Source organism: Prionailurus bengalensis, chromosome E1 (assembly GCF_016509475.1).
Source record: "Prionailurus bengalensis isolate Pbe53 chromosome E1, Fcat_Pben_1.1_paternal_pri, whole genome shotgun sequence".
NCBI classification, from domain to species: Eukaryota; Metazoa; Chordata; class Mammalia; order Carnivora; family Felidae; genus Prionailurus; species Prionailurus bengalensis.
Window position 1 is genome coordinate 10,288,904 of NC_057347.1, and position 26,317 is coordinate 10,315,220.

The 26,317-nt window shown below is 52.7% G+C and overlaps 1 protein-coding gene across 1 annotated transcript; it reads left to right on the top strand.

The window, feature by feature from the left end:
- Positions 1-16,965: 16,965 nt before the first annotated feature.
- Positions 16,966-25,816, top strand: ALDH3A1 (aldehyde dehydrogenase 3 family member A1). Its single transcript, XM_043583253.1, has 11 exons — positions 16,966-17,075; positions 19,400-19,566; positions 20,973-21,204; positions 21,692-21,777; positions 21,996-22,204; positions 22,786-22,903; positions 23,616-23,757; positions 24,367-24,533; positions 24,828-24,927; positions 25,365-25,495; positions 25,598-25,816. Exons 2-11 carry the CDS (start codon positions 19,405-19,407, stop codon positions 25,610-25,612), a joined length of 1,362 nt encoding a protein of 453 aa, XP_043439188.1. The 5' UTR covers positions 16,966-17,075; positions 19,400-19,404; the 3' UTR covers positions 25,613-25,816.
- Positions 25,817-26,317: the final 501 nt, after the last annotated feature.

Below are 26,317 nucleotides of genomic sequence, written 5' to 3' on the forward strand. Positions count from 1 at the left end.
AAAGATGTGGCCTGTAGTGCCCTGCCCCCAGCTTTGTCCCTTGAGGTGCCCTCACTGTCCGGAGCCCCTTCCCTGACACCCCACTCCACACCGAGGCTAGGCTTCTCGCCTCCTGCCCGACAGAGTCCCTCCTGCCACCCCCAGCGCTGCCCCGGGGCGCCTCACCTTGCCCTCCCCCAGTGACTCCTCTCCAGATTGCCTCGGATTCTTGACTGGGGCCCCCAGTTCCTGCCTCTACTGTGGGAGCTTGTTGAGAACCGGGTTTATCCCCAAGGTCCTGGCCCACGGTGGGAGGCTGGGAAGTGCTTGCTACCTTGATGGACGTGCACAGCCCCCTTCTGCTCTTGGCCACTTCTCTCTCTCAACGGCCTAGGAATGGACAGAGGGAACCCAGGGAACAGAGGAAGACCCCCTCCCCCTTTTTATTTTATAAGTACTTTGTGTTCATTGCAAAAACCTCTTAAAATACAAATAAGCCGAAGAGAGAACAAACCTCCCATAAACCCAGAGATTATGTTAACATCTCAGTTTGTCCTGCCCAGATTATTTTTTCCTGCCTGTACCCAAAATCTTTAACAAAAATGGGATGACAGAAAATGTACAATTTTAAGGTTTGCTTCTCTTCTATATGAATACATGGTGAACATCTACCCTCTAAAAATTTTTTTACAATTTTTTTTTGGAGAGAGAGAGACACCAAGTATGAGTGGGGAAGGGGCAGAGAAAGGGGGAGACACAGAATCCGAAGCAGGCTCCAGGCTCTGAGTTGTCAGCACAGAGCCTGACGTGGGGCTCGAACTCACGAACCGTGGGATCATGACCTGAGCTGAAGTCAGATGCTCAACCGAGTGAGCCACCCAAGTGCCCCTGAACATCTACCCTTTTTAAAAAATTTTTTTTAATGTTTATTTATTTTTGAGAAAGAGAGGGAGAGAGAGGGGGGGGGGGGGAGAGAGAGAGGGAGGGAGAGAACGAGTGGGGGAGGGGCGGACAGAGAGGGAGACAGAGAGTCCAAAGCAGGCTCCAGGCTCCAAGCTGTCAGCACAGAGCCCGACGCAGGGCTCGAACCCATGGGCTGTGAGATCATGACCTAAGCTGAAGTCACACGCTTAACCGAGTCACCCAGGCGCCCCTACATTTGCCTTCTTTTCAGCAGTGAAAATACTCTGTATGATACGACAGTAGTGAATCCCTGCCGTAATTTGTCCAAACTTGTAGAATGTACAACACCAAGAGTGAGCCGTAATATAAACTATGGGCCTTGGGTGATGGTGATGTGCCCATGTAGGCTCATCAGTTGTAGCAAATGTCCCACGCTGCTGGGGGACATTGATAGTTGGGGAGGCTATGCGTGTGGGGGGGGGGTGGGAGTAAATGGGAAACTTCTGTACCTTCCCTTCAATTTTGCTGTGTCTAAAATGGCTCTAAAAACCGGTCTTAATTTTGCAAATGAAACGTAAGCCACCTGCGTGGCTCAGTCGGTTGAACGTCCAACTCTTGATTCTGGCTCCGGTGGTGATCTCGCGGTCTTGAGATCGAGCCCTGGGCTGGGCTCTGCCCTGGGTGGGGAGCCTGCTTAAGATTCTCTCTCTCCCTCTCCCTCTCTCTCTCTTTGCCCCTCCCCTGCTCGTGCTCTGTCTCTCTGTCTCTGTCTCTGTCTCTGTCTCTCTCCAAAATGAATAAACGTTAAAAAAAATGTAGGAAAAGAAAAAATCTTAAAGAAGTTAAATACATTGAAAGCCAGCTGTGCCCTCTATCTAAGCTTCTCCCCCTCCCCCTCCCCCCCCCCCCCAGATGTCTTCACTGTCCTGATTTGGCTTTATCATCCTCCACACACGCCTTTGGGCAAGTGCAGCGTTAGCCACGCAAGGCTGGGGCTGGTTTGCACCGGATGTGTGTTGGGACCACTTCCTCTGACCTTGGCACATCTTCCGTCTTGGGTTTTCTGTGATTGGGCTCACCGGCCATGTGGCTCTGGTTGTCCATTCAGCCCCCGGGAGCCTCCGCCCTTGTCACCCCAGCCACTTCTGTCTGCCTTCCCTGCTGGGTGGGAGCTCTGTGACGGCAAGGGCCCTCTCTGCCTCTTATTTTTTTTTACCACTGTGGCTCCTGCACCTGGCACCCAGGGGGAGCTCACTAAATGGTGTGGGTGGTTTGTTGCATGACTGGGTCCATACGAATGGGTTTAAAAACATTTTTCATTTAATTGCGGTTAAATATACATGACACAAAGGTTGCCATCTTCACCGTTAAAAAACATTTTATTTCATTTTATTTTTGGAGAGAAAGAGAGAGCAGCGGAGGGGCAGAGAAAGAGTGGGAGAATGAGAATCCCAGGCAGGTTCCACACCACCGACGTGGAGCCCGATGTGGGGCTCGAACTCACGAACCATGAGATCATGACCTGAGCCGAAATCAAGAGTCGGATGCTTAACCGACTGAGCTACCCAGGGGCCCTCACCCTCACCATTTTTAAGCATTCACTTCAGCAGTATTAAGTGCATTCACATTGTTATGTAGCCAACCCGGCATGTTCAATGACACTCTCCCCCTTCCACCCCTGCCCCCGGCAACAGCATGCTACCTCCTGTCTCCGTGAATCTGACCGCTGTAGGTCCCTCATGGAAGCGGAATCCTAGTATGTGTCCCGCGGCTGGCTGATCTCACCCAGCGTAATGTGCTCAAGGTTCATCCGCGTTGTCCGTGCATATCCACGCGTGTGGCAGATTTCCTTCCTTTTTAAGGCTTGAGAACACTCCATTGTTGGTGCATCGTGCAGATGGTTCGACGAGGACCGCGCGCTGGGTAGGTGTCTCGTGGTCCTGAGAGCAGCTGCCTGCCCTCCCCGGTGCAGGTGGAAATGGTGTGAGCTCCAGTGTGGGAGTCATCTGTGGGACTCACCAGCCCTCCAAGCCCCACCAAAGACCCCAGGGCTGCAGTGTCCCATTCCCGTGGGTTCTGACCCTGTGTCCCCACGGAGACCTCGCGGCCGGGGTGAGGGGGCAGAACTGGCTCCAATGTCTCCTCCAGCATCTCTCTGCCACGTAAAACTGGAAATTGGAGCATCTGTAAGAGTCGGGGAATCGTGAGCCTAAAGGGAAGGGACTGTGGCCTTTTCCCTTCCTCCCCACCATCCCCGCGTCCCCAGGCCAACCAAGCGGGGCTTCAAGAGAGTCACTGATAGAGACCGGGGTGCCTGGAAAGAAGGGGGCCGGCAAATCCTCGCCCCTTGGGACATATCCTCATGCAGGGGACTTGCTGAGCTCCCCTCTGTGTCATCCGAGCTGGCTGAGCGAGGAAAAAAAGGACCAGAGCGAAGTCAGGGCAAAGGTGGGGTGGCGGCACGGTGAACACGTGTGTGTTTCCTCTGAGCTAACTGCTTGCCGCGTTAACCATCTTGCGGGTGCCAGGGGAGCTGCTAGCTGGGTGAGGGGACCCCTGTGGGAAGCGATGTGGAGGGTGGGGAGGGGCAGGAGCTATGAGGCGGCAGGAAAAATCTCTCCCTTTCCTGGGAACTATGCAGTGGGCAAGTGCCGCAGGGGCTCTCGCGAGTCAGTGTGGATTATCTGCCCACGGAGGGAGGGCGTCAGGAGCACCAGCTGCGTAGAAAGACTTCGCTCCGAGTCCGTTTTTCCCCTGCCAGCCCCAGCTCCCAGGGGCAAAGGGACTCAGCAGACATGGGTTGGGAGGGAGAGCGAGACCCCCACTCCTTCCTCGGGGCCAGACCTGAGCCAGGAGGGAGAGTATTCACGGGGATCAAAGTGTTAAATTAGTCTGGCCTGAGCTTCTGCTACCGGAAATTAACCAGGAAGCGAAGGGAGCTGCTTGGAATGTTTGAAGGGATGTATAATAAAGATCTGACAGAGCACAGTCGGAGGCACTGATTGAAAACAAATTCAAAAAACCATTTTGTATTCCTGTCTCACTTGGTCCAAACACTAGTCTACAATTAAAAGTACAAAACTCTCCAAAGGGTACAGATGTTGGGGAGGCAGAAAGTAAGATCAACCTAAATGTCACAACCAAGGCCTGGGGGTCCAGGGAGAGGGGGTAGGAAGGGAAAGGATCTAGAGATTCTGTCTTGGGACAGGAGAGGGACAGAGCGGCTTAGAGGGGAGAACAGTTGGAATTTTGCTTTCAAATAATTGTAGAAAAATATGCATCTGTTAGGAGAGCAGGGAAGAAGGAAGGGGACGGTCGGTGCTGTGGGAAGCTTATAAATTAACAAGGAGAAAGGGAAGGAATAGTAACCGTCTGAGAGGAGAGAACAATGTAAATAGTAAACGTAAAGGAAGTGGAAAGAATAATATCAAGGATTTTGGTCATTACACTACGTCAGAATGGTACCTAAAACAAACCCTAGCTAGACCTTATTTACAAGAAATGCACGCAAAACAGCAGGATAAAAAAAGGCTGGAAATAATGAGGTGCAGAGAGGCACAAATAAAAGTAAGCCCGGACCAGTAATATTAACATCAGATAAGGTGGACATTAAGGTGAAGACCTATGAAGATGAAAAGCAAAAGTTATAAAGACCAAAGTGTCACAAACCCATAGGAACTAAGCAACATGTGTTTAAACACAGAAAGCAAAAGTACCAGAATAAGTACCAGTACTTGAACAGCGGTGCGTTTACAGTGAGAGATTTCAATACACATCTCTCAGAATTAGGCTCATATGCAGGAGTGGTCAATAAATCTGATTTAATAGGTGAGGATTCTTACCTCAATGAAGAGAAAACATACTTCCTATTCATGTGTCCCTGTAACTGCTGCAGAAATGATCTATTTGACCACAAAGAAAACCTGAACCAGTGCAGAAAAGCCAAGAAAAAGGCCACATTTTTATCCTAATCTGGTGAAATCAGATCAGTAAATAATAAAGAGGTGATGACTACACTATTAACTACTTTGATATGAGGAAACACACTTCTAGATAATACTTAAAGAGGGCATCAAGAAGGAAATTGAATTAAAAACTAGTGGAAAGCATTGGAAATAAGGATGCTTCATTCCCAAACCTCTGGGACACAGCAAAACCACATTCAGTGGAAAATCAAACTTAAATGTCTTTAGTCTTAAAACAGGAAGACAAAAATAAGGACCTACTTGCTCAGTCTAAGTACCAAAAGAAATCAGGAAGTTGGAATTGGTAAAGACACAAAGACAAATTAATGAATTAGAACAGCAGATCTGTACTGACATTCATATTTCTATTAGAGAGAATAAGCGTGTGTTAATTGGTTTTTGCAAGCCCCAATGCACAGAAAAAGCCAAGCTCACCATGACTTGCACTTTCCTTGGTGAAGGAAAAATGAAATAGAAATGTACAAGGTTAAGCATGAGAAAGGAGACATAAGCACAGATTCAGGAGAGAGTAAAAGAATTTTAAGGAAACATATTCAACACGATGGCAACAGGTTTGAAAGCCTGGAGGAAGTGGATGGTGCAGAAAGGTATGAACCCCTTGGGGTGCCCGGTGGCTCAGTCGGTTGAGCGGTTGAGCGTCAGACTTCAGCTCGGGTCATGATCTCACAGTTTGTGAGTTCGATGCCCGCCCTCTCGAACACTCTGTCCCCTCCCTCTCTGCAGCTTCCCCTCTTGCTCTCTCTCAAAAATAAACAAAACATTAAAAAAAAAAAAAAAGAAGAAGGGTATGAACCTTGGTGGGGCGGGGCACTGAAGTCAGATGCCCTGGGTGACACCTAGATCTGTCACTTACTAGCTGTGGGACCTTATAATAGTTCCTACTTCTTAGGTGGCTGGGAGGATTGATGGGCTAATACATGGAAAGTGCATCTGCTAAGGACTCCGTAAGTGCTGTTGTTACCACTGGTGGTGTTTTTGTTAAATGGTGACGGCACACAAGGCTCTCCAGCTGAAAGAAAATAAACGTGGGTTTCCATCTTCAAATGTAGAATAAATCCTTGATGGGCTCGGAGGAGATAATAAAATAATCAAACTCTTACAAGAACATCTAGGGAGTTAGATGAACAACCTAGGATTGGAGAGGAGCCTCCTCACCCAGGCTAACACGGAAATGTTCTAGTTGGCCATATAAAAACTTTTGGATAGCAAAAGGTACCCTGACTACAGTCCACAGACAAATGACAGATTGAGGGAAATACTGGTAACTCAGATGGCTATGATACACAGAGCGCTTAAACACTGACGGAAAACACAAAACAGGGCAGAAGAAATGGGCCAAGGGAGGGCAGGGCCCAGGGCGTGAGCACGGATTGCCAGTGCATGTGTGGGAACCGCCCCAGCTCACCTACAGGCAGCAAACACGGACCCGGGGAGCACAGAGAAAGCACTTTGCACCCATCAGGCTGACCCGCTCTGACAGCTTTGTTGGCCCGGAACGGGGCTGCCTTTGTGAGAGGCCATCTGGCAACACCTATGGACTTGAAAAATGCAAATATTCCTGGGCATCTATTACAAAGAAACGAAAACACCAGTGCCCACAAACTGGAAGCAAAGTGGTTTCCCATCCACAGGGAACATTGTGGCCACATGCATATTAAGTAAGCATTATGAAAATGACTATCAACCAGCCACAGGAATGGACAGGATGGGGTCCCGAGGTCCCAGCTGCCATGGAGGGATGTGTCCACAAACCACTGAGTGGCAACGGAAGATGCGGAAATGTGTGTTTGATCAGACCCCCCCCCCTTTTTTTTTTTTTGAAGCAATAGCGACTCCCCGTGAGTCATGCCCATTTACATGGACATCCTGTGTTACATAAGCGTTGAGAAAAGCACAGGGCTGGTCACGGGGTGCTGATATCGAGGGGGACGCAAGCCCAGGAGGTGTGAAAGAAAAAGACTACCCTAAAAAATATAGTCTCATCTCCTTTATGCGTGTTTGTGGAATTACCGTGTGCGATTCCTGGGCAGAAATAAAAGGGAAAGTTTCTTGACAGTTTTCCAGAGAACGTTGCACTTCGTGTGTGATGGGGATGCACTGGGTCTGTTTGCTAATTACGGGGTGTGGCTCCCCAGCCCGCAGGGGCAGGAGCTCTGAGGCCCCAGCGCCCTGGAGAGCCCCCCACCCCCACCCCGCGTGTGCAGGTGTCTCCCTTCCAGGAGGAGGGCGGCGGCTCCGAGGCGGGCCGTGCACAGGTCTCCATGACTTGGCACTTTTGCACTTGGGGGTCCCGTGGGAGCCGCCCCCTCCAGCAGCGCGCCCCCTGCCTGCTGCGCCACCCGGGCTGCTCCGCGGCCCTGGCTCGGCCAGGCTTCCTGGGTGCTCCCTGGGTGCTCCCTGAGAGCCCTCACAGCCGGAAGGCGAGGATCAGGGTGACAGGAGGGGGGCCCTACGGCGCCCTCGTGGGTGCCTTCTTGCTCCCACCGACTCCCTGCAAACCGGCAGCTTCTCCCACCCAAGGCACCGCGATGAGCAGCAGATAGAGACATGAAGAGGGACCCGGAGACCTTCCCTACATATTCCCAGGAGGTGCACCTGCAGCTGGGGGGAGCGCCGGGCTGGGCACTTCTCTCATTCCCCCCAAAGGGGAGAGTCTGTAAACAGTAGCTGCCTGAGAAAAACCAGTGTCCTCTTGTGGCTCACCATCGGGCATTTAAGACTGGTTGGCCAGAAACAGGGGGCCTGGCGAGTGCAAGGATTGGAGGGGAGCCAGGAAAGGGGACCCCTAGGTCAGAAATGATGTGCAGCTGGGGGGGAAGCCTGGCCCACCCCAGCCCTCATCAGCCTGGCTCCAGCCAAGCCCCGGCAGTCAGCCCTCTAGGTCAGCAAGTGTCGCTCCTGGTGCCTCATCCTCAAGTTTACCCTCCTGCCCTGCCAGCTGGAGGGGTGCTACAGCTGGATCTCAGTGCGGGGGGGTGGGGGGGTGACCTTCATGGACACCAGGAGGGTATCCACAGGGCAGTGGGGAGAGCTCACTGCAGGAATTGAGAGGGAAGGCTTGGGGTGGCAAGGCAGAGGAACGGAGCCCGCCCTGAGGCTGAAGGGTCTATACCAAGGTGCCCAGAGGCAAAGACCTAGTGATATACAGTTGATCCTTGGACATCGGCGGTGGAAAGTGTGGGTGGTTGGTGGTTTGGGGCACCATCCACCCCCAACCCCTGCGGTGGAAAATCCCTGTATAACTTATGACTCCACAAATACCTAACTAACAGCCTGCTGTTGCCCCGAAGTCTTAGCGATAACATAAACGGTCAATTAATACATATATTGTATGTTATATATAGTACATATTGTATTCTTATGATAAAGTAAGCCAGAGAAAAGAAAATTTATTAAGAAAATCATAAGGAAGAAAAAAATCATTCACAGTACTGTAATTTTTTTAATGTTTATTTATTTATTTTTGAGAGGTTATGCGAGCAGGGAAGGGGCAGAGAGAGAGAGGGAGACAGAGAATCCCAAGCAGGCTCTGCACTTCAGCACAGAGCCCGATGTGGGGCTTGACCTCAGGAACTGTGAGATCATAAATATTTATTTATTTTTGGGAGAGCACAAGCGTGGGAGAGGCAGAGAGACGGGGACAGAGGACCCGAAGTGGGCCCTGCGCTGACAGGCTGACAGCCGAGAGCCTGATGTGGGACTCAAACTCACAAACTGCGAGATCATGACCTGACCGAAGTCGGATGCTCAACTGGCTGAGCCATCCAGGTGCCCCAAGAAGTGCTCTTTTTCATCACGCCATATCCAGGCGACATGCTGCCATCATGACTCATCGCTGATGATGTTGACCTTGACCCCCTGGTGAGGTGGTGTTCATTGGGTTTCTCCATGTAGAGCCAACTCTCCTGACCTGTCCACATTGTCCCCTTTGGAAGGAAGTCACTACACGTCCTACACTTAGGGAAAGGGGATTATGTACCACCTGCTTCAGAGGGCATTACCTATATACATTATTTTGAATACTTCTATAAAGGAGATTCCAAAAGGGTTTTCTTTCTTTTTTCTTTTTTTGCCCTTTATTTATTTATTTTTATGTTTATTTATTTATTTATTTATTTTAATATGAAATTTATTGTCAAATTGGTTTCCATACAACACCCAGTGCTCATCCCAACAGGTGCCCTCCTCAATGCCCATCACCCACCCTCCTCTCCCTCCCACCCCCCATCAACCCTCAGTTTGTTCTCAGTTTTTAAGAGTCTCTTATGGTTTGGCTCCCTCCCCCTCTAACTTTTTTTTTCCTTCCCCTCCCCCATGGTCTTCTGTTAAGCTTCTCAGGATCCATATAAGAGTGAAACCATATGGTTATCTGTCTTTCTCTGTGTGACTTATTTCACTTAACATCACACTCTCCAGTTCCATCCACGTTGCTACAAAGGGCCATATTTCGTTCTTTCTCATTGCCACATAGTATTCCATTGTGTATATAAACCACAATTTCTTTAACCATTCATCAGTTGATGGACATTTAGGCTCTTTCCATAATTTGGCTATTGTTGAGAGTGCTGCTATAAACATTGGGGTACAGGTGCCCCTATGCATCAGCACTCCTGTATCCCTTGGGTAAATTCCTAGCAGTGCTATTGCTGGGTCATAGGGTAGGTCTATTTTTAATTTTTTGAGGAACCTCCACACTGTTTTCCAGAGTGGATTTTCAATTCATCTTCCTATTTCTTAGAGTGAAGATACTGAATGTAATACAAATACTTGAATAGCTTTATTGAGACATAATTCAACATCATATTTTTCACCCATTTAACTGTACCATTCGGTGTTTTTTAGTTTTTTTGTGCACCCATCATCATTATCTAATCATAAACATTTTTGGTTCCCTTGAAAAAATTTCTCATCCCCCGCCCCCTGCTCCAATCCCCTTCCTCAGCCCTAGGCTGCCCCTGGTCTACTTTTTTGGCTATAAATTTGTCTTTCCTGGATGTGTCATATGAATGGAATCTTGTAGTATGTAGTCTCGTGGGACTGGCTTTTTTCACTTGGCATATCGTTTACAAGACACATCCACGATTGTGAGGTGTATCAGAACTTCATTGCTTCTTATGGCTGAACATTATTCCATTGTACAGATAGACCACGTCTGTTTATCATTGATCACTGATGGGCATTTGGGTTGTTCCTATTTTTTGGCTCTTATGAATAATGCCGCTGTAAACATTCTCGTAGAAGTTCTCCTGTGGACGTTATGTTTTCATTTCTCTTGGGTATACACCTGGGAGTAGAATTGCGGGATCCTGTGGAAATTCTATGCTTTCCTCTTTGAGGAACTTCCAGACCGTTTTCCAAGCGGCTACGCTCCTTTCCAGTCCCACCAGCAAGGTAGGAGCGTTCCTATTTCTCCGTATTCTCATCGACATTTGTTATTGTCTTTGTTGAGGGTGTAGACTGTAGTGAGTCAACACTTCCATACAACACCCAGTGCTCATCCCAAGTGCGCGCCTTAATCCCCATCTTCTATTTCACCCATCCCTGCCCCCCACCCCGCTCAGCTCCCCGTCGGTTTTTTATAGTTAAGAGTCTGTTTCTTGGTTTACCTCTCTCTCTCTCTCTTTTTCCTCCCTTTGCTCATTTGTGTTGTTTCTTAAATTCCACATGTAAGTGAAATCATGGGGTTGGTCTTTCTCCGACTGACTTATTTCACTTAGCCTAATGCACTCTAGCTCCATCCACGTTGTGCAAATGGCAAGATTGTATTCTTTTTGATGGTTGGGTAATATTCCATTGGGTATATACACCACATCTTTATCCATTCATCAGCCGATGGACACCTGGGCTACATCCATAGTTTGGCAGCTGTGGATAATGCTGCTATAAACATCAGGGTGCATGTATCCCTTTGAAATAGTATTTTTGTATCCTTTGGGTAAATACCTAGTAGTGGAACTGCTGGGTTGTAGGGTAGTTCGAGTTTTAACTTTTTGAGGAATTTCCACACTGTTTTCCCAAGTGGCCCTGCATCACTTTGTTATTTTCTGTCTTTGAGAAAGAAAAATAGCCATCCTAGCGGGTCTAAAGTGGTATTTCATTGTAGTTTTATTTGCATTTCCTTAATGACTAATAATGACAAGCATCTTTTCGTGGATTAACTCGTTCTTCGTATACTGTTTTTGGAGAAATGTCTGTTCAAATCTTTTGCCCGTATTTTTTTGAGTTTGTTTGTTTATTTTGAGAGAGACAGCATAAGTAGGAGAGGGGCAGAGAGAGAGAGGGAGGGAGAGAATCCCCAGCAGGCTCCACACTGTCAGCACAGAGCCCGATGCGGGGCTCAAACTTACAAAGCCGTGAAATCATGACCTGAGCCAAAACCAAGAGTCGGATGCTTAACCAAATGAGCCACCCAGGTGCCCCTCCTTTGCCCATTTTAAAATTGGTTTGGGGCGCCTGGGTGGCTCAGTCGGTTGAGCGTCCGACTTCAGCTCAGGTCATGATCTCACAGTCTGTCGAGTTCAAGCCCCGCATCGGGCTCTGGGCTGATGGCTCAGAGCCTGGAGCCGGTTTCCGATTCTGTGTCTCCCTCTCTCTCTGCCCCTTCCCTGCTCATGGTCTGTCTCTCTCTGTCACAAAAATAAAAACATTAAGAAAAAAATTTTTTAAAAATTGGTTTGTCTTTTTATTATTGAGTTATAATAGTTCTTTATATATTCTGACATAAATCCCTTTACCAGATATATGATTTTCAATTATATTCTCTTATTCTGTGGGTTTTCTCTTCAGTTTTTTTGATGGTATACCTTATAACACAGAAGTTTTTAATTTTGATGTGATCCGGTTATTTATTTTTTCTTTGGTCATTTGTGCTTTTGGTGATGTATCTAAGAAATCATGGCCTAACCCAAGAACGTGAAGCTTTGCTCCTATATTTTCTTGTAGAAGTTTTATATTTTTATGCCTCATGTTTAGGTCAATGAGCCATTCGGAGTTCATTTTTGTATATGATGTGAGGTAAGGGTTCTATTTCATTCTTTTGCATTGGGGATGTCCAGTCATCCCGGCCCCATTTGTTAGAAAGACCCTTCTTTCTCATCAAATTGTCTTGGCACCCTCGTCAAAAAGCAATTGACCATAACTGTAAGGGTTTATTTCTGGACTCCTGGTTCTATTCCATAGATCTATATGTCTGTGCACTTTGGTACCTGCCAAGCATGAGTTCAAGCCCCGGTTCTGCCCCCTATGAGCTGTGACAGCCTGGACAAGGTTTTTGGCTTTTTTTTTTTTTTTTTAACACTTTATTTTATTTTTTGAGAGACAGAGTATGAGCAGGGGAGGGCCAGAGAGAGAGAGGGAGACACAGAATCCAAAGCAGGCTCCGGGCTCTGAGCTGTCAGCACAGAGCCTGACGCGGGTCTCGAACTCACGAATGCGAGATCATGACCTGAACTGAAGTTGGATGCTCAACCCACTGAGCCACCCAGGTGTCCCTGGAGGAGAGTTCTTATGAGCCTTTGTTCCCCCTTCTATAAAATGGGGATAATAACACCTTTCTTGTAGAATTATGATTAAAGGTGTCATGCCCTCGGTCCATGGCATACACTAAGTGCTCAATAAATGGTGGCCATGGTGATCATCAGCAGCCTCAGGGCTGACATGACACTGGCCATTGTCTAATAATTTCATGTTTACCACTGAAACAGTTTATTTGCCCCTTAGAACAATTTCCCTTTTTTTTAGTTTATTTATTTATTGTGAGAGAGAAAGAGGAGGGGGAGGGGCAGAGAGAGAGGGAGAGAGAATCCCAAGCAGGTTCTACGCTGTCAGCACTGAGCCTGATGCTTGAACTCATCAGCCATGAGATCATGACCTGAGCCGAAATCAAGAGTCAGATGCTTAACCAACTGAGCCACCCAGGTGTCACCCCAAGGTTTTTAGGCTGTCACCCTCACTCCTTGGCCACTTGAAAAATGTAAACCGAATTCTGTGTCATGAACCTATACAAGATCTCTTACATTCACATCATTGCCAGTTTTAATTATGAAATATAATTTTGCAAATATCTATATGTACAAATAAATATATATTATAACATGTAACAGATGTTAAGCAGTAAGATATGATTTTCTTAAAAATTTTTTGTTAATGTTTACTTTTGATAGAGCGTGAGCAGGGGAGAAGCAGAGAGAGAGGGAGACACAGAATCCAAAGCAGGCTTCAGGCTCTGAGCCTGAAGTCAGCACAGAGCCTGACACAGGGCTTGAACTTGGGAACAGCGGGGTCATGACCTGAGCCAAAGTCAGATGCTTAACCGAATGAGCCACCCGGGCGCCCCTTCCCACCTGTTCTTAAAAAGAAAGTGGGTTTTCCCTCCCAAAAGCTATTCTAACCTAATTGCTCCTTGAAAGTTAAGCAATGTAACTTTTAAACTGGTTTTCTCATTCATCCAAAAATGTTTTGCCAGCTTTAGGAGTGTTTGTTGAAAATCACCTTGCTAAAGGAGTGATAATTTCTCTCAATCTTTGCTTAGATCCTGCCCAGCCCCACCTGCTGATTTGGGATGGTTTGGTACATTGACCTGTTTCCATTATTTTCTAGGTCTTCCTATATGCCATTCACTGTGGATATGATATTGAAAAAAAGTTGAAACTGCTGCTTTCATGGAAATTTGAGTCTGTAGGGGGACAAGGAACAAAGAAAAACAATCTGCAAATAATCACAGGAACAAATATATGATTGCAAGTTGTGGGCAGGTTCCTAGGAGTAAGGAAGGTATTATTGGGGGGTAGGGGTGGGTCAGAGAAGCTGAGGTCTGAACAGGAACAAGAGTTACCCTGGTGCAGAGTGGAAGGGGGAGTGTTCCAGGGAGAGAGACTATCATGTGCAAAGGCCCTGAGGCAGGAAATTGCGTGGCCCATTCAGGAACTGCCCATGGACTGGAATTCAGTGAAAATGTTGGAAACCGGTACAAAATGAGGCTGGTGAGGCATCCAGGAGTCAGACTGTGCAGGTCTCAAAGGCCAGGGAAGGTTTTTTTTTCCTAAGAGTAGTAGAAAGCCACTGAAGGATGTCAATGGGGGGGAAACATGCTCAAGTCTTCATTGCCCAAGGGCCCTTTTGTCGATATTTGGAGAAAGGACCACAGAGAGGTGATCAGGGACTCAGGAAAACAAACAGGCAGCAGTGGCTCCAGAGAGAGAGAGAGAGAGAGAGAGAGAGAGTGTGTGTGTGTGTGTGTGACAATCTGGGCAAGTATGAGGCATTGGGATGGACCATCAGGGCAAAGATTAAAACCTTTAACCCTTAAAAACTAAAAACCATGCATCTGCAACATTGTGACAACCCAAGCTTATGCAGGAACTGAAACTCTTCACGAACAAAAATCTAGAGATTTTGTCTTCCATGGATTCAAACAAGTTTCAAGACTCCATCCAGGACGAGGGCTGCTATATATATATCTTATTTATTTAAAAAGAGAGAGAGAGAGCACGAGCAGGGGAGGGGCAGAGAGAGAGGCAGAGAGAGAATCCCAAGCAGGCTCCACACTGTCAGCATAGAGCCAGACACGGGGCTGGAACTCATGAACCGTGAGATCAGGACCTGAGCCGAAATCGAGAGTCTGAGCCACCCAGGCGCCCCAAGAGCTGCTACTTCCGACAAAAGCAACAGCTTCCAGCATTCACACGAAACTTTCCGTGTGCCAGGCCCCGTTCCCATCGTGCCACACGGTCATTGTTGTCTGTACTCGCTTTTTCCAGTCGCTTCCATGACTCTCCTCGGGGAGGTCAATTTCATGCTAAAAGATGAAGGAGGAAATGAGACGGATGAAGGCGGCTTAGGGGCAACGAAAGCCGCAGAAGAGCCTCACGGAAGGCGGGTGGAGCCAAGGACCGGGAAGGGGGCGACCCGGGGGTGGGAGGGTGCTGGTGTCTCTGTTTCTTTTCCCCGCACCGGTTTGCAGATGAGGAAACTGAGGCCCAGAGACATTGAATCACTTGTCTAAGGACATGCCCCTGGTGGTCAACAATCCGGTGAACAGTGGAGCTGAAAAGCAGAGCTCGGCAGGGTGGGGGCCAGGGCGGTCAGGGAACTGGCAAGTGGACAAGCGGGCTGTCCGTCCAGGGAGCTGCTGTCGTGATGAATCAGCTCCAGCAGCCTTGGGCCTCGAAGCCTGCCCTCCACTCAGTATCCAGGTCCCGGGAGAGGCTGGGGGGACCCACGCTCCCCCTGGCGAGGCTGCAGCAGAGGGCGAAGGTGTCATCTGTAAAGATGATCTGGCGTCACCGCTGGAAAAGCAAGGGGAGGGTTCCGGGTCGGCACAAGAGGCCTGGTGTGCCCTCCCCCCCCCCCGGCCCTCCCCATCTCGGAGCACACCCAACTTCGGCCCACCGCCCAATGCAGGCTCCCCAGGCACCTGATCCGACTGGTGTTTCCTCCTGCCATTCTGGAAGGTTTCCCATTCTGTCAGTCTAGTTCGGGGTCTTGGAATTCCTTGCCTGCGTCCCTCCTGCACACTGCGGCCTTCGGTCCGGACCTCATCAAGACTGTGCCCTATCCAGACGGATTCTCGGAAAACAAGGTCAGATTTTGATAAGCTGTGATGAGCTCCTTCGTGCCCACCGAACCCACAGCCTTCCCACAGCCCACAGGCCTCCACGAGTCCCCTGCCCCTGGAGCCCCGTCCATCCCCTCACCTCCTGGGGCAGCACCATACACATCACCACCGCTTATTATTAGCTGCAGGGGATGCATGACCTTGTTGACTGCCTCTGTGCCTTCGCTTTGGCTGTTCCACGCCCTTTTGCTGTTCCTTGCTTGAATAGCCCTCATTTCAGCACAGATGCCATTTCCCTCCTGCGTCAGCTTCGTCTGAGTCACGGTCAATGTCTTGTGCATCCAGTTGCTACTGTTGCCATACGGGTTTCGAAATTTCCTGTTTCGCCCCATCATTCGGCAGGTATCTCTTGACCACCTACTGGGTGCCAGACATCATTCTAAGGTGCGAGGATGACGGCAGGGAGCAAACCAAATTCCAGCCGGAGGGCGGCAGGTAGCAAATGAAATAAGCGACAAATGAATAGCATGTCCGTGGGCAATAAACGCCCGGGAGAAAAATGAAATGGAGGAAGAAGACAGAAAGTGACAGGCTGGGCTGGTTACCGTTTTCCATGACACTTGAGCGGAGCTGTGTGTGGATGTCAAGGGAAGGGCCTCCTAGAGAGGGACGGGAGAGGAGCAGGACACCCTCAGGCCACCGTGGAGACCTCGTGTTTTCCTCTGAGCGAAAGGGGAAGCCGGGGCACCCGAATGCTGGCTGGAGAGGGGCCTGCAGGTGGGGAAGTTTGGCAGGAAGTGTGGTAGGGAGGGACCAAGAGTCTGCAGCAGCGGGAGAGGGAAGAGACGCGACAGTAGGTGACATCCACCTGATAAAGGTGCCCCTTTAGGTGGCACAGAAGACATGCCCAGCAAGCATCTGGCAAATGGCCGAGGGAGGGGCTTCTAGATTCCTTCCTTCTCAAGCGTCTCTGGTTTCCTGGGCGACCACACGGTCATGATGGGTTCTTGGCATAAGCTCTGCTCTTCAACAGGAGGGCAGATCCGCGCATCAGTGGGGCCTCACGGAGAAAGTCCCCAGCCTGCGGTTCCTCAGGTGGGACACCTCTACCTCGAAGGGGCCCTGACACCTGTGCGCATGGGCGGAGAGGCGAGGGGGACAAGAACGGGCCCATGCACTGGTGCGTGTGGGGGTTGCTGCGTGCACCCACACTCACCATGACTCGTAGCTCACCCTCTGCTGACCTTACATAACAGGGCAATTGGGACAATAGCCTCTGGCAATTGAATTTCGGAAATCTGGAAGAGGTGCATGCCAGGCTGAATCAATCAGGGCCCCCTTGCCCAGGGCAAACACAGAGGCTCCTTTTGAAGCTTGGATGTGCGCCCCACCCAAGCCTTCACAGACGCATTCTTGCATTTCAGAACAGAAAAAAAATAAACAACCCAAGGCCTAATCCCCAAAGCTGGGGCTCATAGGAAGGAGAGGTCCGTTAGCTACAACCCCTATTTGAATACTGTTTTGTTCCTGTTACACAAACTTCCTGGGCAGGGACTCCCAGGCCACGTGGGCTGGAAGAAGGGTCCTTAAAAGTGTCCCCTCTAGGCTGCTCATTCCAGAAGCTCAAGGCGCTGGGAAAGGCTGTGTCAAAGGTAATCTTCTCCCCTCCCTTCCTCCCACCCCGTTCTTTTTTTTTTTTTCCCCTAGGTGAGAACACCTAGTGTCTTTCGGCCTGGCCTCGCTTTGCTCGGCTGTTAAATGGACTCCTAACAGTTCCTTCTCCCCGGGGCGCTGCTGTGGAGTTTTTGTGAGGATCAAAGGGGAGGATTGAGGGGGAGCCATCCTCGGGGACGTCCGGGGGCAAAGTCGGCACAGGTGAGAAGGTGGCATGCGGAGACGTGCGAAGGCAGCTGGTCCCGGGAAAGGAGCTCCAGCTGCTCCCCGGTGTGCCAGGTGCAATGTTAGACGCCCTCCAGCTCCGTGAATCGCTAATAACTGAGAGGCAGTGCCATTAACGCTGTGCAGAGGGGGCTCCTTCCCAGAGACCACATGGTTCTGAGTGCTGGACCAAGTGCCCACCCCGTCTCACTCACCCACTCCGCCCTGGACCGCCCGGTCTTGGGGGCCGCTGGCCAGAGGCTGATGCTCTGGTTTGACCACCTGAGGCTGGGGAGGGAAGCAGGACCTTCCTGCGAGGCTGTGTGGCTGGGGTCGTGGTCAGCAGGAGCGCCCTGGAGGCCAACAGGGGCCCCTCCTCTCTGTAGAGAAGGCCTGGGGTGGGGCTCAGCACGGTGGAGAGGGGAGGCAGTGGAGATCCCAGAAACCACCTGCTGGAATTCAAGCAGGATTACACACACACACACACACAGAGCTATTTCCACTTTGCCAAAAAAAATTATATATACCATATACACTACATATACCATATATGCATATATTTACATACATATATATGTATATATCAAACATATGCATATATAATATATGGCATATATATATATATTTTTTTTTTGCAAAGTAGAAATAGTCTTATCGTGGTTCTCTTCCTGTTATTAGCAGTTATGCAGTGTCTGAAAGAGGTGGGGTGTCTCCGGGAAGACGGAAAGGAATTGCTGAGGGAGAAGGGAGAAGGGAGGCTTTTCTCTGTGCCCCTTTTGTTATCTTTTATTTCTTCCACCACGAACATGTGTTACCTAGTCAAAAAGTTACAAAGCATTTTTTAAAAATGCAAGCTCATTGCAAAAGAAGTCAAACACCGCGGAAGATGGAAGCGAAGGTCACCGCTGATGTCACCCCCGTCTATGGTCGCCATGTTGGGAGCCACCCTTCTAGTCTTGCGTGTTCAAGAGCACACACACACACACACGCACACACACACACACACACACATGCATACCTAGTGTTCCTGCTGCCCTGCTCCCGGTTTTCTTTCTTATGCCTCGTGCCTGGGACACATCCGGCACAGACAGCCAGTGCCCTTATGAAGGTGCAGAAACATCTATTCTGCCTCCCTCCTAAATCCTGCACAACGGGCCATCACCCAGGTGCTGTATGGCTCATTTCAGTCGCTGATGGACCTTTCGGATGTTTCCAGTATTTCTCCGTTACATAAAGACTTGATGACCTTTCTCATTCAGGTTTAGGAACGCTGTCCTTTCCATAGGCTCCTGAATGTGGACCTACACTCTCAAAGGGAAATAACGTTTTAAAGGCTTTTGCTTAGATGCAGCCGAACGGCCCCCAGAAGAACCAGCCCAGTGTGCCAGGACGGTTTCTCGCCCTGGTAGCAGGGATCCCCTCCACGCGTCCGTGTGCAACTCGGAGGCCCTGGGAGACGGGAGACTTCTGCTGGCGTGTGCCCTGTGTCTCACAGGTGTTGCGGGCACGCACTGGTTTAAAGGCCAAGGCTGGTTCCACCCGCAAGGCAGCTAATGCTTTTGCGACCAATCGCAGAGCCAGGAAGGTGGTGCTGGTATGCTGATGCTGGGCTTTCGTTAATCAGCTCGGGCGTGGAATCCCAACCCGGGCCAGCCAATCTAATCCGGAATGTGGCGTGGCTGGGTGTGCGGAGCTCTTGGAGTGTTTGCGGGGGGAGTGTCTCCGGCTCTGCAAGCGGGTAGCGGTGGGGGCGGGGCTTGAGAGATGCTAGGAAGGGCCTCCCCCACCTCTGCACTCCCCTCCCTCGCACACTGCCAGGATCTCACCGTGAGCAGTTAGGGTCGCATGCCATTGCTTCCTGGCCCTCCGTGCACATGCTTTGTGATCAGTTCAGGGGCCGGGGGGCCAGACAGCTGGGCGAGAGAGCTGAGAAGGCAAAAGAATGCCGTTTCCCCAGCTCTCCTGGGGGATCGTTCTCTTCTTACAAAAGAAACGCGGCGGAGGAGCGATGAGGATGCTGCCTCTGCAGCCCCCAGGTCCTGGTGATGAGGGATGCGGCCGTCCTCCTCCCCGGCTCCAAGATGCTCTCTGTCCCCAGGCACCATGAGCAAAATCGGCGAAGTCGTGCAGCGGGCCAGGGCCGCCTTCAACTTGGGCAAGACGCGCCCGCTGCAGTTCCGGATCCAGCAGCTGGAGGCGCTGCGGCGCATGATCAAGGAGCACGAGAAGGACATCGCGGGCGCGCTGACAGCGGACCTCCACAGGGTGCGCCAGAGCGTGAGACCCCCCCCCCCCCGCCCCGTTTGTAGCCCTGTCCTGGGGACACGACACCCCGAACGTCGGGTCTCCTCATTCTCCCAGCCCTCAGCCCCACGCAGGGCCACCTGGGTTCCCCTAACCAGAGAGCATCCCAGCTTGGCCTCCCAGAGGGCCCTCCCTCCCCGTCCATCCCTCACCCTGAGCGAAATCAGACACCTCCAAATTCTCAACCCCTTCGCCTTGCTGCCCCCAAGTCGCCTGGCCCTGCCTCCACCCGTTCCATTTTTGCCTTGGAGGAGAGCAGAGCGACTCTCGAGCTCATGTCCCTCCTGTTTCACAGTCCTTTGCTGCTGTATTTTTTTTTAACTTTTTTTTCTTTAAGTTTATTTATATGTTTTGAGAGAGACAGAGAGAGCAAGCAGGGGAGGGGCAGAGAGAGAAAGGGACAGAAGATCCGAAGCGGGCTTTGTGGTGACAGCAGACAGCCGGATGCAGGGCTCGAACTCATAAACCCTGAGATCATGACTTAAGCCGAAATCAAGAGTCCCAGGCTTCACGGACTGAGCCACCCGGGCCCCCGCTGCTGTATTTTTCAAATCTCTGGTTCCTCATCTTAAAACAAAAGCTTCACGACTTCTGCGTTGCTTCTCACAGCCAAAGTTCATGGAAGTGTTTTATTTTCCTGCTGTCTGCTCCTCCTTTCCCCTCACCCCTGCAGCATGGCTTCCTCCCCACCCACTCCAGGAGGATCCCTTGAAGGCTTGGCCTGCTCCCTCTCTCCCCCGCTGAGAGTTTCTCCTGGATTTTTTCCTCTCTTTGGCAGCCTTTAACCTGTACCCATTTCTTCAAGGTGGCCTTCTTAGGGCTCGTCCTGAGTTCAAGTCTCATTTTAATCTATAAATTCCTGGACCCTCCTCAGCTCACTTCCGCACCCCCCCCCCCCGCCATTAATGACCTTCAAATCACCCAGGTCTGAGGTCCTTTTAGGCACCATGAATTTGGCATGTGCAAACTGCCCGGGCCCTCCACACTGTCAGAAAGGGGCCCTCGCAGACCCACTACCCCAGCGGCAAATCCTCAGCTCTGCCCGCAGCCCCACTGTGCCTTCGGTAGCCCGGACCCCTGGCCTGGGGAGCGCACAGTAGACAGCCCCATCACCCTGGCAGCTGAACATGCCAGGCTGTGTCCAACGTGCCCACCCAGCATGTGAAGTACTAAAAATGCTCCCATTTTCGAGATCTGGAGACTGAGGTTAGGACAGGGTGGGCAGCTCGTTCAGGGTCACACGTCTAGGGCCCAGTGAGCCAGGACCACAGGCAGCCCCGGTGACTCCCTGAGCAGAGGCCTGGCGGCACGGCCCTGGATCTCTGACCGGGGAGCTCACACGGAGCACCCCCACCTCGCCACCGCAGAATGAGTGGAACGCCTACTACGAGGAGGTGGTGTATGTCCTGGAAGAGATCGAACACGTGATCAAGAAGCTCCCCGAGTGGGCGGCGGACGAGCCCGTGGAGAAGACTCCGCAGACCCAGCAGGATGAGTGTTACATCCACTCGGAGCCCCTGGGCGTGGTCCTCATCATCGGCACCTGGAACTATCCCTTCACTGTCACGGTCCAGCCCATGGTGGGCGCCATCGCTGCAGGTACTCGGGCTCTGTCTCGGGAGGGCGTCAGGAGGGATCACTGTCCCAGCCCAGTGGAGCCAGAGATGGGGTGGAGCTGGGGCTCAGGGAGTGGTGTGATGGGTCTGAATTTCCCCAGAGGCTTCAGGGAGCAAACTCTTTAGCCGGCCCCCCTGGTGCCCGAAGCCCGGCCTGGCTCAGAAGTGACCTCGGCCCACCCCTTTCTGCCGGCCGTGTATGCGGGGCCGGGTGGCTCTCAGCTTAGATGCATCTGGGCTCACCAGTCCCACCAGTTGGGACCAGCTCTGCTCTCCCATCAGGGCCCAGGCCCTTCCCTCCCTTCTCTTCCCCCTCCTCCCGCATCTGAACTCCGCAGAGGGCGGATGGTGCAGCTTCTGTGGGTGCCTGCCCTCTGCTCTTCTGTCCGTTCCGCCAAGGACGCAGAGAACGGAGGGGCTCCCGGCGTGGTCACTGGGAGGGCAGGGCCCTGACTCTGCGTGCTCTGCAGGGAACGCGGTGGTCATCAAGCCCTCGGAGCTGAGTGAGAATATGGCGAACCTGCTGGCCACCGTCATCCCTCAGTACCTGGACAGGGTGAGGTGCTCCCCAGGTCTTTGGGGGTTGAGAAATAGTGAATTTTTGCAGCAAGGGGCTAAGCCTTGGGTTGGGGCCAATGACAGCCGGCCTCTCCCATTGAGGTGAATGGAGTCCCGGGGTCAGGAGAGGGGGTCTGTTTGGTGATGGCCGGGTGGGCAGGGCGAGGAGGAAGTGTTGTGGTCTTTTCTGAGCCCCGCCTTCTCCTTGCACGGAAGGATCTGTACCCGGTGATCAATGGGGGCATCTCTGAGACCACAGAGGTCCTCAAGGAGAGATTTGACCACATCCTATACACCGGGAACACCGCTGTGGGCAAGATCATCATGATGGCCGCAGCCAAGCACCTGACCCCCATCACCCTGGAGCTAGGGGGCAAGAACCCTTGCTATGTGGACAAGGACTGTGATCTGGATGTCGCCTGCAGGTGAGTGGCCATTCTGGCTGCCCTCCAGCTCACGCAGACCACAGTTCTGCCGTGAGGGACACAGATATCGTCCCTGCCCTCACGGTGTCTGCGGTCTTGGGTGGGAGCTGGGGGTGGGGGTGGGGTACCATACCCACAAAAGAGGTGCAAGGCAGTCTGGGAAGGCTTCCAGCAGGAGAGAGGTCGAGCCAGAATCCTTTCACATCCCACGTGCGTGGCCTTCCAGGGTGTGGGGACCCCGAGCAGAGATAACACCTGGCCATGCAGGGCTCAAGGGCATGGACAGAGAGGCACAAGGTTGCCCACCCCAGACATCTCCCAGAAACCCCCCACCAGTCACTGATGAGGTTAGCACGTGTGATGCCATCGGCCCTTGTAAACACGTCCAGGGACATGCATCTGCTCAGTCCAGTGTCTAGAAACCAGTGGGACGTTAGGGAGCCTCTGGCTTCTGGGTACCTGAGAGCTCTCCCCCAGTGCTCAGCCCCTCCTACCTTGACCCTGAGATAATGGAATAAGATGTTTGTCCGAGGGAGCCTCCCATGCCTCGCGGGATGCAATCTAATCTGGAATTTTCACAGACGCATCGCCTGGGGGAAATTCATGAACAGTGGCCAGACCTGTGTGGCCCCGGACTACATCCTCTGTGACCCCTCCATCCAGAACCAAATTGTGGAGAAGCTCAAAAAGTCCCTGAAAGTGAGTGTTGGTCCCTGGGGCTGAGTGAGAAGCTGCAAGGCAGTGAGGTGGGTCTAGACTTTAGAACACACTGGATTTTTTTTTTTCCCCTGGTCATCAAAATAATCCACACTCACTGTAAATAATTTGGGAAAGGTTATAAAAGGGGGTGCCTGGGTGGCTCAGTCGGTTAAGCGTCCACCTTCGGCTCAGGTCACGATCTTGAGGTTCGTGGGTTCGAGGCCCGCGTCAGGCTCTGCGCTGACAGCTCGGAGCCTGGAGCCTGCTTGGGATTCTGTGTCTCCCTCTCCGTCTGCGCCTCCCACACTCACGTTCTGTGTGTCTCTCTCTGAAAAAGAAACATTAAAAGAAAGTTTTCAGAAAAGGTTATAAAGGAATAAGACGTAAAGAAACAAAAGCTCCAGCTAGAAACCCACCGCCTCGACAATCACTGCCACCTTCCTCGTACGTCCCACACTCTTCCTCTCCGTGAAGACACACATTCGATCTTCTGACAACGTCCACACAACCGTGCACAGATTTCTTTCAAATAATGCTGTCTCGCAGCTGTTCATACGCCGTGAAAGTTTGGAGCACTGCAGGTGCCATGACAGCTCAGCAGTCCTGGGCTAGGTGGTGCCCCTGGGTGCTCCCAGGCCAAGGTCGCCCCTCAGCCCATGGCCAGGATGAGGGTCCACGTCCTCACCTGAAACCTGTCACCTCTTGTCCGCAGGAGTTCTACGGGGAGGATGCCAAGAAGTCCCGTGACTACGGAAGGATCATTAACTCCCGGCACTTCCAGAGGGTGATGGGCCTGATGGAGGGTCAGAAAGTCGCCTACGGAGGCACTGGGGACGCGGCCACCCGATACATCGGTGTGTGTGCTCGCCCTTGGTGTGTGTGTGCGTGCGTGCCCGCTGCCAGGGTCCCCGCGGGTGGACAGCTATCCTTGAGGAGCAGACGCGATCCAGTGGGCCTGGCGGGGGAGGGGGTCGGGGGGATGCTCCGGGGGTCTCGGCAGGCAGGGACTGGGCACGACTCCCGGGAAGCCTATCCCCAGCCCAGAAGCCCTCTGCCCACCAGGCCCAGGCGGCATCAGCAGGGGGTCTGAACGGCAAGGCCCCAAGAGTAACGAGTGGCCAGCTGGAGGGGCTCCCCGGTGCCCAGGCTTGAAGGTCACCCGATGTGACCCCGCTCGGCCCCCAGCTTGTCGGAGACTGAAGGGCTCTGGCAGGGGCTCAGGTGGCCAGCGGGGCACAGTGCCCGCCCGCTCCAGATGTGGACCCTGGGTTTCCCCCACGTGTAGGTTAATCCACAGTTCTCTCCTTGGTCTGCTGTGATGGAGCCCAGGCAGGGGTGGGGGGGGCTCACCCGCGCCCCACCCGAATCCTGTACAGGAATTGAAGGAAGAAGCTAGGTGCCTGGGCTTGCAGGGCGGGTGGGGGCCTCTGCACCCGCTGACCCTCGCTTGTTTCCCGTCCCAGCCCCCACCATCCTCACAGACGTGGACCCCCAGTCCCAGGTGATGCAGGAGGAGATCTTTGGGCCCGTGATGCCCATTGTGTGTGTGCGCAGCCTGGAGGAGGCCATCCAGTTCATCAACCAACGGGAGAAGCCCCTGGCCCTCTATGTGTTCTCTCTAAATGACAAGGTAGGCCTGGGGTGCCCTCCTCCCAGGGTCCTGGGGGGGGGGGTCCCGACACAGCACTCACGTGAACAGGATCCAGGGGTCCACGGGCCAAGGTTCAAATCTCAGCGTCACTGCTTACCGCTGTGTGATCTTGGGCAAGTCACTTAACCTTTCGGAGCCTCTTCGTCCTCCGCTCTGAAACCAGTCCATCGACTTGACCCCCAAGGCTCTGGGATGTGCCCAGACAGAGTGGGGAGGGGCCTGGGGGGTCGGGGAAGGAGACTGAGGCGGGGGTGGGGCCGGCGGCTGTTGCAGGTGATTAAGAAGATGATTTCGGAGACCTCGAGCGGCGGCGTGACGGCCAACGACGTCGTTGTCCACAACTCTGTGCACTCCCTGCCTTACGGGGGTGTGGGTGAGTCTGGGGCTGAGCTCACTGCCTGCCTGCCCCCTCCAGGTGTCCCCCCTCCACAGCCCTGAGTTGGGAGTTCAGGAGGGACCAGAGCAGCCCTGGGCCTCAGACCCCCACTAACCTCTCCTGTGTGAGCCTCTGGCTCCGGCCGGCACATCCGTCAGCCATGTTCGACCTTGAGACCCTAGAGGGTCCTAACGGTCACCTGGTGCACCAGTCCTGCTTCAGGGAGGCCCTGAGAGAGGGGACATGGCCCGGAGGTCCCACAGCTGAAACAACTCTTCTGAGCACCTTCTGTTGTCCCCAGCGTGGACGTGTCCCTTGGGGCATCCGCCAGGGATCGGCCACCCCCGGGAGGCTCAGAGAAAGGGCACGTGAGGCTGGTCGGCAGGGTCTGGGGGTCTCGGGCCACCGGGGGCTGAGCCAGCTCCTCCCCGCAGGGAACAGTGGCATGGGGTCCTACCACGGCAAGAAGAGCTTTGAGACCTTTTCCCACCGACGCTCTTGCCTGGTGCGGCCTCTGCTGAACGATGAGTCCCTCAAAGCCAGATACCCCCCAAGCCTGGCCAAGGTGAGAGGTGGGGGCGGAGGCTGTTGGGGAGACTCGGCTGCTGGGAGCCCCTGGGCCCACGCAGGACACGGGCCTCACTGCCCCCTTGTGTCCTCTTCGCAGATGACCCGTCACTGAAGTGCTGCATGCACCTGGCTGGCCTCCCCGCGCCGCACCCCTGCCCCTCTGTCCAGCCCTGGGAGAATTGCTCCCGGAGCCCCCCTCTTGCTCCCCTGAGGATCACTGCATGCCCCCACTCCCATCTGGGCCCCGGGCCTCACTTCCCCAAGTCCCCGCCCCCTCGCTGGACACGTAGAGACCAATAAAAGTTCCCCAGCCGGACCAAGGAGTGTGTGCGCCTGCTTCCTTTGCAGCCCCTGCATCCTCCCCGGTCCCGTGCCCCCGCCCCAGCCAGTTCTCATCCCAACTTGCACTGAAGGCCTCCCCAAAGTCCCGCGTTGGCCCCCAGAGCCCCGAGGCAGGAGCCACTGGTGTCCTGGAGCCATTTATCCTGCATCTCGACTTGGGGAGTGAGCTCCGTTTCTGGTGTATCCAGCGAAGGGGTGACCGAGGGGGCTGTCTTGATGGCAAGTGGCTCGGAAACTGGAGGCCAAAGTGCTCCTCTCACATTGGGTTTGGCACCCAGGGCAGGGGTCCCTCGGTGAGACCATGCAGGGGTCAACTCGAAACCCTTGGGTGATTTCCGAGCGCAGCTCCTGGGCAGAAGCCCCCTACACCCCCCGCCCCTCCCCACCCAGGACCCACAGTGCCTGACAGTTCTTGGTCAGGGACCGCCTGGGCCCAGGGGTCTGGCCTTGGAGGCCTGAAGAGCTGGGACAGGGT